At 36.4% G+C, this 11,383-nt stretch overlaps 1 protein-coding gene and 1 long non-coding RNA gene across 2 annotated transcripts; both read right to left on the reverse strand.

The window, feature by feature from the left end:
* Window positions 1-280: 280 nt before the first annotated feature.
* Window positions 281-985, reverse strand: LOC112525907. Its single transcript, XR_003070452.1, has 2 exons — window positions 776-985; window positions 281-679 (listed from the first exon to the last, which is right to left on the reverse strand). It is a non-coding gene; the product is annotated as an uncharacterized LOC112525907 (long non-coding RNA).
* A 6,102-nt stretch (window positions 986-7,087) lies between these two features.
* LOC112528404 (very-long-chain (3R)-3-hydroxyacyl-CoA dehydratase PASTICCINO 2) lies at window positions 7,088-10,748 on the reverse strand. The gene is made up of 9 exons (XM_025139428.1): window positions 10,480-10,748; window positions 10,284-10,395; window positions 9,454-9,472; window positions 9,141-9,229; window positions 9,005-9,058; window positions 8,377-8,447; window positions 8,067-8,148; window positions 7,849-7,945; window positions 7,088-7,326 (listed from the first exon to the last, which is right to left on the reverse strand). The coding sequence occupies exons 1-9, from the start codon at window positions 10,548-10,550 to the stop codon at window positions 7,256-7,258; spliced, it is 666 nt and encodes a 221-aa protein (XP_024995196.1). The 5' UTR covers window positions 10,551-10,748; the 3' UTR covers window positions 7,088-7,255.
* Window positions 10,749-11,383: the final 635 nt, after the last annotated feature.

Here is an 11,383-nt window from a genome sequence, read left to right on the forward strand (position 1 = left end):
CCAAGTCTAGCAGATTCAGAACTCCAACAAGGTGCGAGCAAGCTGGCCCGGACACCCATAGTTAACAATAATAAATTCTACAACAATGGCTCAAATATTGCATGAAAAATCTGGTTCTTGTATAAAAAATGTTTATGTGATGCGCATACAGTGACAATTTATGTAATGACCAATAACCATCTATTGTCATTATTATTAGGATTTGGAATTAAAAAAACAAGATTGTAAGCTATTGACATCACATTACAACAAACACAAAATGGTACAATCCAAAGTGCAATTCTTGGAACCCCATTGAATGTTTGCCATACAGATTGTGTTTAAATATACAATATTCTTTTCTTGAGGCATCTCATCAAGAAACCACAGAACAACACAATAAGTAGTAATCCTCAAATCGAGTAGAACTTTTCACAATCACAAAATACCAACTGATTACAACACCCTTCAATTCATTTGTGACCCCCAAATGGACAATATTTCTTTCACACATTTCGTCGAACACCTTCCATGCCTACCGCATAAACACACTAAATTCAAAACTAAAAACACGAAATTGGATCACTACACCTTCGTTTCTTCGTGGAATCACTGGACTACGAATTAGAATATAAAAGTTCTAGTGCTTCTTTCTTCGTCCAGGGAGCTTCTCCGTAGCTAATCTGTATATCCAATAAACCTTTTCCCCCAAATATCATAAACGAAAACAAATAATCAGTATAATAATTGGAGATACATACAGTGATCTTGTAATCGAGAGAGAAAAATGGCGTACCAAAGCGATGACATGAGCGGCAATGAGAACAACAACTACGAAGGGGACAACTTCAAGGATCCATGGCCTAATTAAGTTTGGTTGCTGATCGGGATTCGCCATTGAAATCAAAAAATGGAATTGAGTGAGATTCGTAAAAATGACCCTTTTCCCGAGGATTTTGAAATAGGTTTTCAGGTTACAAGTACAACGGACGTTCTTCCAGGCTTCCGAACAAAATATTTTCAATTACACCCCTTAAGGTTTTATGATTTTCCAACAAATTCACCTTCTACAATCTACACTACCTGTGGCTTTTTCTAGTACATCACCGGGCCTCATCCTAAGCCCAATAGGTTATGAACTGCTGGAATTGCTCCATTTTTTGGCCCAATACATGGGTTTTTTTTTTCTTTTGAGTAATTTACAGTTTCGTCCCCATGGTTATTATACATTTTTATATTTGGTCTTTTAAATGAAATAATTTTACGTATGGTCACTACGGTTTTTTTTGTAACGGATTGGGTCCGTTAACATAACTCAGTTAGATGTTTGTCTATTAAAATACTCAAGGTGTCCCTCACGTTACGAGCATATTTGGTACAAATCTCTAAAGCATTGAAAAAGAACAAAAACTAAATCCCCCCTCCCTCTTCACAAAGGCCCTTCCATCCTCTCTAGTTAAAACCCTAAATCAGCTTTTGCTGCAACTTCACAATCAAAACCTTAAAAATATGTTAATCATAGATGCATATACCAGTTAAATCCAGAAAGAAAAAGTATGACCTACAACCACAACCACGCCCTGAGTCGTGTAATCTTCTGTTTGGTACGCTGATGGACTCGACGACCTGCCACGCAACCTATGTCGCAAAAAAATGGTCGCGGAGACTCTCTGAACTACATAAAACCCTGATTTTTAGGGGGTTTTCTTCATTTTGGCTCTATCTTATATTGGGATACAAGAGCCATACACTCGGCGGAAATTAAATGTATCCTTCAAATGATCCATACGAGATGGGGTAGAATGGTTGTTCCAAAAAATTACCAGTACGAGCAACAACCCTTTGATATCCTATCTGAATGGATGCAACGAACACAGTCTGTTGCCTCCACGGTATCCACTCAAACGTTATGAATCCTCTTAACGTCCTACACGAAGAAAGGAGATCGTGTTCCTTCCCGAATACTAGATATGGTCCCCCAACTCCTTGGAGGAAAGGAAGAACAACAACTTCTTGGGATATAAAGAGAAGGGGAATGCTATGAACAATTCTTACCACCTTTCTCAAAGGCATATATCTCTATTTATATATGTGAAACAATAGTACATATCTCATAGGCATGTGACAGGAAGAGTGGCAAGATGATCTCATATCTTATTTGATCCTTTTCTTTTCCTTTACACAATTTACATACCGACAAGTTACTACTTGTCATGTCTCCATTCTCGTCAAACAAGAATCAGACGGAATCATATTTAACATAATAATTAAATACTTTATTTGATTATTTATCCTTTTTATTCATATATACATTTTTATGTGTGTGACCCAGTAGGACTTTATCACGTTGACAATAATTATAAATCTCACTTTATAATTATAAACGTAGAGGAGCATCTAGAAGTACATGATCGTTATCTAAATGATAATTATTGATGATTCAACTAATCAACAAAATGTGTGATGATTATCGGTTTACACATTTGTCCCTTTGTCCCTAATTTTTATGGGCCCTGGGCGTACGCCCAACCCGCCCTCCCCCGAGAACGATTCTGATTATGGTTATTACTCAAAATTCTAGATGCATAAAAAAAAAAAAAAAAACAAGATGCATAATTAATTATGATTTGCAAAACACCCTATTTAATATTAGGATTTCCATATGCATAAGGAAACGAAATTGAAAACTTAGAAAAAAAATAGAGAATATATCAATTGCTGAATACTAAAAATTGAAAAAAATTCTGAAGTCAACCAAAAAAACCAGAGTTTCCTGTAAGGGTGGAATTCAGCTAAAAAACAAGTCGAGTGTAAAGACGTAATCTTGTGTTCTGCTCAAAAGGTCAAAGTTGATTCAATTTTAAAAAATGGATTATTCTCGAAACATAATTTGACTTTCCCTTGGGTCAAACCATGTTGACTTTTCCACCGATCAAACCCGTAACTTTTTGTGATTCGATCCCCTTAAAGATGTGCACCCATTTCCAAAAGTTGCAACAATATTTTTTTTATTGATCATTTGATACCTTAAGTCACCTCTCTGTTATATTCAAATTGTTGGAATGTTCAAAATGACCAAAATGCTAAGGTTTTGATGTTGTGCCTCAATGAAAAGAGGTTAGAGGATGGGTACAATAAACTTTGGTTTGCTCAGACTATGAAACATATGAGTTAGGACAAAAATACGATGAAGTTAGGCTAATAACATAATACACATTGTTTATCGTTCATTGATGAGCAGACCAACTATCGACTAAGTTTTAAGTAGGTTTTTTACTCATGATTAGACCCAGTTCAGTTTGATGTTCTTACCGGGGATTGACTGATATGAATTGACTTTTTATGTTGATTTGCTTATTGGAAATGCTCAAAGTTGTGAGGCTCTATGTGAAAGACACTCAATCCCCAGAGTTAGGATACAAACAAGAGGTGACTTTAAATGAGTTTTTAAATAGATTCATGACCTTCTATTTGGTATAAGAAAAAATAGGCCAACTAAGACAACTTATACTAGTTGAGTAGCAAATCAGTTTGTGATGTTCAGACATTATCATATTTGTTACCATTGGTTTTTCGTTTTCTTAACTGAGGCAAAAGCTAATGTTTCATATGATTGTTGGAAGTTCCCATTATTTCCCAAATTTTAAATATAATGTGGAATTTTAGTTGCCAAATAATAAAAAGGTATTGTCATGTCATAATTATTAACGCCATATCATTATTTTAGATTTTTTTTTTAAATATGATGTGAAATGCTTACTTGAACCATGTAAACGAGTCTCTTTAATATATGAAAATTTGAGTCCAAACTCTAAAATAGCAATTCTAGAAGTCAGTTTTTCATAATAAAAAATAGACTTTATATTTTAATTAAATAGCCCCTTTTGCAAGCAAAAGAAAAATGGCTCTCACCATCACCTACACCTACACCTACACCTACCGGTAAGATTATCGGTCTTTGTCATTTTCATCCAGTAATCATTTAGTAAACGGCCCTTAAGTGAACAGTGGGTAGCTGAATATAAACATAACAGAGTGTGCAGAGAACTATGTCAACCTTCTAGAACGCTTGCACTTGTGTGCATCTTCCCTGCAATTCAAGGCAGAAAGATATCAAGATATAGTTACAAAGCTATAATAATAATACATTACCATCCAAATTGATTCAACAATCAAATGTTTACAAATTGATTTCCAGCTTTTCGAGTGAGCCGGATTTCTCCAGAAAAGTTCTCCAATTCAACAACACAAAATTGATGCCTAATCACTTCTATCCCCTTCTATTTATAGTTCTAACCAACTTACTTGACTAATTGACCAGCCCTCTATTATCCTTACTATCTATATGTGTAACAATACTCGCCCCTCAAACATCCAACTTGTCCTCAAGGTGGAAAGAAAAAAATAATTCTGGAGTTTTACACTTCTTGGCTTTGTATTTGTTCAGAAATTCGTACTTCGGGTATTCTTGAAATCTTTAGCGCTTGAGAGATAGTTAAAGTCAGTTTTGGGGCTTAAGAGAAGGATATAAATGTGGGTTCCCCGTAGCCTTTGAAGTCCAATAAAATGAATAAACCCCTGATTTTTCTTTGAACATACATATGGTTGTTCCAAAAAAACATACGCAAATGAAGAACCATGGAAAACCGGTGACAGAGGTGGCTGGGATGATGGTGGTAACGGCAAAAACAACATCGGCAACGGTGGTAATGGCGGTGGCGGTGGTAAGCCATGGTTGTTGCCCAACCAAAATCTTCCCATGATGCAATTACTTGTACTCTCTACCATTTGTCGATTGTCAATACAACCTGGAATAGCCTCTTGCATGTTCTTCGTCTCTTCTCTGTCGGAGCCTTCTTTGTTGTCGATTTACTCCTCATCGTTGATTTTGTCTTTGCCTTCCCCTTGTTCTCATAGCAGAATCTTGGGATCTTGAAAATGAAGTGTTGGGATGGGTTTAGCGTTTCAATTTTTGACGGGCTTGATGGAATAGGCGTGGATTCCTTATTTTCCTTCCTTGCTTTTCTCTTCTTGCTCTTCTTCTTCATGAGCCAATTGAGTGGTGTCGTTTGCTTGGATTTTGGATTCCAGATCAAACCTCATATTCGAAATTAAATATGATTTTAGCTTCAGATTCGATCTTTCTCCTTCCTTCTCTCTCTCATCTTGTTTTCTTTTTCTTTTCTGCCTAGACCGTAAGTTCGCGATCTTGATCAATTGATTGTTCTTGGACATAATTCGAGTCTTCTTGAATCGATTCCTTTATGATTTTCCAATCTTCTTGAACTACATCCATGGAAGACTTTATCGAAGTAATATCCTCCATCATCTTTTGCGCCATGACAAGCATGCTCCTGGTCAATTCCAGAATTGACTGCTCTGATACCATTTGATGCAAATTGTTCATCTTTATTCAACAATCAAATGTTTACCAATTGATTTCCAGCTTTTCGAGAGAGCCAGATCTCTCCAAAGAGGTTTTCCTCCAATTACACAATACACAATTGATGCCTAATCACTTCTACCCCCTTCTATTTATGCTTCTAATAACCAACTTACTTGACTAATTGACCAACCCCCTACTATCCCTATTATCTATGTGTAACAACACCCAAGAGATGTTTCATGTTCATTCCTTTTCCGGTTTGTTTTTTGATTGATCTTCAATGGTTGCAATGAGAGAAGGAATAGTGGTGGAGACAAGTCGAGATACTAAAAGGGAGTTCAACTCTACGGGAAACTTAATGGTCGGGACAGAGCGGGAAACTCTACGGGAACATAAACTTTGTTGGGAGGATAGAATATTCTTAAGAAGTATTGGATTCATAACTTGTACTACATTATGATTTCTAGCTAAGGGATTTTCAAATTATATGCATAGAAACGTAGTACCATATGCTTTTTAGGTTGTTTTTAAGACTTTAGTCCTGGTAAGGTAATTGAACTCGTAAGCACTTGCCAAGGTAAGTGTTTAGTAACCAGACCCTTTTTCCAAGTTGCTTGGGTTGGAAACGTATAAAATAACCTCGCATATATATATGAAGCAATATTACCTTCACAACAACAAAGCGAAGAGGTTTTCCCATGGGTGAATTTCATATGAAGAGGTTTTCCCAACAACAATTTCCATCGTGATGTTGGTTTGCCAACCTCAGCAAGCATCTCCTCCTAAATGTGCCAACTGCATATACATAAGAGTATTACTATTAGGAACCCAAGGGCTTCCAACTTAAAACCATTTGGCAATAGGGAAGAAGCCATTCTTGAATCATATCTAAATTATTGAATTAACTCACTCTTTCTATTGCTATCTCCCAATCCATCACATGATGCCCATATTTCTCCCCTAGAGGTGTAAAAGTGCACTAATAGCCAGGTTCTCAGTAGGTGAGTTATTATTGATACGAACACCCAAAACAGACGGTCCCCAGAGATTTTGTCCGAGAAGTTATGTAAAATGACATAGAAGCATGTAAACTAAAAATGTCATGTTTTAACTTATATTCACAAATCACAATCAATCAAGAAGAATCATACCAGCATCATTTTATATCCACCTCTAACTCAATGGAACCTTAACAGAGCTTCAGCAAAGCAATAATTTATATGTAAACCATGTAAAAAGTGCCATAGTCAACAGTAATAACATGCCACCGGAAATGTTTTCTAACATGACGTATGGCGTTGTGTAGCGGTGAGCATCTTTGGTAACAAAGAGATGTCCAATGGCGCAATGAAAATTGAGAAGCTTTTCCAGTTCAATGGCGCAGGTAACACCAAAAAAAACGTACCTGAGGAGGAGTAGGCAAGCAACTGGGTCATCTCGTCGAGAGAGGGGGCAGGCAGCAAGGGCTTTGCATGAGACTCAGGGGCGTGGGCGCTTAGCTGTCTCGTTGAGAGGGGCCAAGATGAGCGAGGCCTGGTGAGCGGTGGTCATTTCGTAGATGAGCTTCTGGAGCTCCAATCGCCAATAAAGCACATTGGGAAAACAGAACATCTATAAGATAGCATAGATATACATGCTACAGTATTTCATACAATATGTAGACAAAAATACAGATTATTAAACGTGGGAATAAAATAAAATATTACAAAAAAGATGATTTTTGAAAATTCTTGATGGAGAGATAATAAATTAATTAAATAGTGAAGTTACATCATCACCATTCAACATGTCTGTGTGCAAGAAATTACGCTACAAAGGTTAAAGAAAATACGACTAACATAACTCATCAACAATGGTTACAATTAAACAACCATAGAGATTTAAGATTCTTCACTCCTTTTTCGATTTAGACAGAGTTTTCTTTCTTTGTCCAAGCATGTATCCATACAAATGCGGGATACCTGCACCAAAGGTTGTAGTTTATATAGGGCTACAATGGATATATTTTCAAAGTATAATCCCTAATAAAAAATAGATTTTTGTGATAAGAAAAAATGAAAGTACAATGTCATAATAAGAAAATTTATGAAAAATAAAGATTAATGACACACAAATCCTATGAAATCCTGCAAAATACCAACAACCCCCCCCCCCCCCCCCCGGTAGGATTTCAAAATCCTACGTTTGTGGGATTTCAAATCCAGGAAATCATTCAAACCAAACATGTGATTGGAATGGTATTCAATTCCAAATCCCTCCAAACCCAATCCAATCCCGCAAACCAAATGGGCCCTAAGATTCCACAGCCCAAAGATCAATTATTACCATCTAGTCAAAACACTAATGGGATTTGTGTAACCAAACACCAAAACAAACAACTCCAATGTAAAATAGTAGAAAGGTGAAGACCTTTTGGTTGTAAAAAGATTTTGAGTTTCCAAAAGTGCAGTATATTTTGCTCAAACACATGAGCATCTTATTACCTGGTATGTAAATCGCAATCACCACAATTGCACCATAGAAATAATCAAATGAAAAGTTCCACTTGTTGGGCATTCTTACTGAATACAATCCAGATTCCTAAACAAAAAGGTCATAGAAATTCAGAGTTCAGATCTCATCTACCATAGTATATGATAGATAATATACATAGATAAACAAAATACAAATTATCATGTAGAGAGATAAGACACTAGTTTACCTTCATAAAAGGTAGGGCATTGTAGATCATACCAATTTCACTAGCGATACCAGTTGGATACAATACCAGAAAAGTACTATACCTGCATTATTTATAACCCAAAATAAAATGGTTGCAAAATTCCATATATTTCCATTCTGAATTCTAATATTATTCATAGGTAAATTTTCATGCTAAATTACACATATATTCATCGCCACCAACAACTGATGGTTTAATGATATCTATGGCCAATGTTGCAATTTTCATACAACAAAGAGAGTGGAAAATTAATAAAATGAAAGACAAGTATTGAGCTCGAAGGTCAAACCTGAGCCATAACAGCCAGTATGGAGCAGAACCGAATGCCTCCTTTGTGCCAAAGAAAGAATACCGAACAATCTAATCATCAAAACATATGTTCAGAATATATATTAATGAATTACTAATACCGACAAAAAGACTACACTTTAGTCTGCAAAAACCACTAACTTTGAAGCAATGGAATCCCTCAGATCTGAAGCAGAGTGTTTTAGATACTGGGTTTGGGACAAGACTTGGAGCCTACTAGCAAAAACCAAAGTTTGGTGCCGACCAAGCTCATGAAATAACAAGCCGATTAGGTCCTTCATGCTCATGCCATCGCCAGCTAACTAGACCAGCCTTCTTGGTCTCAACATGCACGCCACCATGAAATACTACAATCTTATAGCATCCACACCCCCTCTCTATAGCATATAGTCATACAGAAATGTGAAGAATTATCTAAGGAAGAAACCAAAGCCCTAATCTTTGCTTCACTATACTTGTTTTCCCAAAAGTTTTACTCTAGGAAATCTATACCCATTTACACCATATGTAGAGAAAGTAATCATCAAAACTTTGCAAATTTCGTTACACCGGCCAAACCCTGAATTGTAGGCACAACTTTGATTGCTTAAGAAATTGGCAAGAGTTACCTCAGTGATACACCAACTGATGACCAAAGAGCTAACAAGAGGATGTGTTTGTACCTGTCACCATTAACCTTCATCTCTCAGTATAGTTGTACTAAAAAGATAAACCAAAAGGAACGGAAGTAGGTAGGTTTCTAACCTCAGGAAAACTATACAGGATTCCCCACACCACATACAACCTTGAACTTATTTGAGGCAGCGTTGCTGATATTGGGGATCTTACCAAGCCTGTTGATCCCAAAAACAGCATACAAGATAAGAAACCGCTAAATAAATACAGGTAGCCAATTCGAGTTTCCTCAGGGCCACCCGGGATTTTCTTGGTTCCATGGGGTTAGTCAAGGTGTGTGCAACCTGGCCTGGACGCCCATGGTTACCAAAAAATAACACTACTTTTTGAGAAAAATGGTTGTGCAAATGAACGCATAGATTATAGATGAGATGGAACTCACCTACGATACCATGTAGAATCTGTTCCATAGATAAGAAAACAAGAAAAGAAAGGGAAGGAAGTCAAAATACACCCACAATGAATTCATAATCTAAGAACTGCCTATCAATGAATGTTTGCTTGCTGATATAACTTCATGCACAAAATAAGTTGATTAACAGCTAAAATTCTAGAACTTCTACAAGCAATTCGGGACCTGATAAGCATAACCTCATTACATAGCATCATGATATGGAAGGCATACCAACTGGGGTTTCAATAATTAGTTTAACTTAGGATTTACATTCTATGCATCATAACAGGATGATGATGCAACTATAGAATGTATATCCCTGGACCACAATTCAAGTACTTTCGATGTCACTTTTACACAAAAAGTACAATCATTCGAATTTAATCATAGATCAGACCGAGGACAAACTTATTGTGAAAATAGCAGATTGACCCATATGAAACAAAGGGTAAAAACAGCCAGTACCAAATTATTTTAGGAGAAAACAGACTGACCCATATGAAATGAAGGGGGAAAATAAAGATCAAAAGCCAATCATCCAAGCAGATTGTCCTAATTGAGAAAAAAAAAATGAAGAGCTTGCCTCAACTCTCTTTGACAAAGTCGTTAATAAATTTCAGCCATGACCCAATATTTTTCCAAAGATTTCTATTATTGGAAAGCATGAATATAGCGGTAAGAAAGGGGTACTATCTTTCGAAGTTCAAATTTCCCACTAAACAACATCAAGCGGTTTATAAGGAGAATTTTTGGAAGATATATTTCCTACGATAATCGAACAAACCCTTGAATCGTGGAGGGTTTGAGTTTTAGAATACCTCTAGAAAGGCAGCCGATTGAGCCAATAAAAGCGGCTTCTCAATGTTGCTGTAAACGTGTTCGTGCCCTGATTCCTTTAGAGTTTTCAAAGCCAAGAACAATACTTGAAACCTAAAACATCACAGAGAGATGAAGTTTAAGATTATGAAACGAACAACGATTAGAAATAGGATTAGAGTGTAAATCTAAAGTTACCATCCGGCGAAGACAATCCAATTATAAGCGGTGAGATACAATCGCCTAAGAATCGACAAAAATCCCGCCATTGCTGAACTCGTTGTGGGAGTGAGATCCAGAGTAAGAGGGTTGATTACAGACGGTAGGATTAATTGGGTATATTAAATAGGAGAAAAGAAGTTCGTTGAACAAACAGATAGAAATAGAAATGACATTAAATCGATTTAGGTGAGCAGATGGATCCAACATCTGTTACTGGCTTATCACTCACCTTCATATCATTACTGAACCAACTTGACGGCTTCGATGGTTTGATGCAGTATTTTCCCTTTTTTTTTTCTTTTTTTTCTTTTTTTTCCTTTTTACCTTTAAATTAGTTGTGATATATTTCCTAAATATAAGAGAAAAAAAGACTAAATTACAGATTTCGTCCCTGAAAATTGTGGATTGAGTTTTGAGACGAAATAATTATAATCTTAAGGAGGCGTTTGGTTCGTAGAATGGAATTCGATGGAATTAGAATTCATCAAATGAATTTGACTTTGAGAGAATAGAATGAAATCTTATGGAATTTGACCATGTCTTGTGATTGCGTTTGGTTGCATGGAATTGGAATAGGGAAGGAATCTGTAGGAAATGAATTGAAATCCTAGCATATTGCCATGGAATTGTAAAATCTGTGCGTGAATGAATCGACTGAATTGAAAGGATTTCATAGTCTTATTCCATGAACCAAACACTCTATTTGGAATTTGGTCAAATGATTGGACATTCCAATTCCTTTCAATCCCCATGATCCAAACAGCCCCTAACAGTTGTTTCAGTTTTATTAAGAATTGGGTCTCTTACGCAGTCACTCCAACTTTGTTAAATCCGTTGCCATTAAACCCCTCACTGCCTCTCACCTAAGGTGTATTTTCGT

This window comes from Cynara cardunculus (assembly GCF_001531365.2).
Source record: "Cynara cardunculus var. scolymus isolate 2C chromosome LG 1, CcrdV1, whole genome shotgun sequence".
NCBI classification, from domain to species: Eukaryota; Viridiplantae; Streptophyta; class Magnoliopsida; order Asterales; family Asteraceae; genus Cynara; species Cynara cardunculus.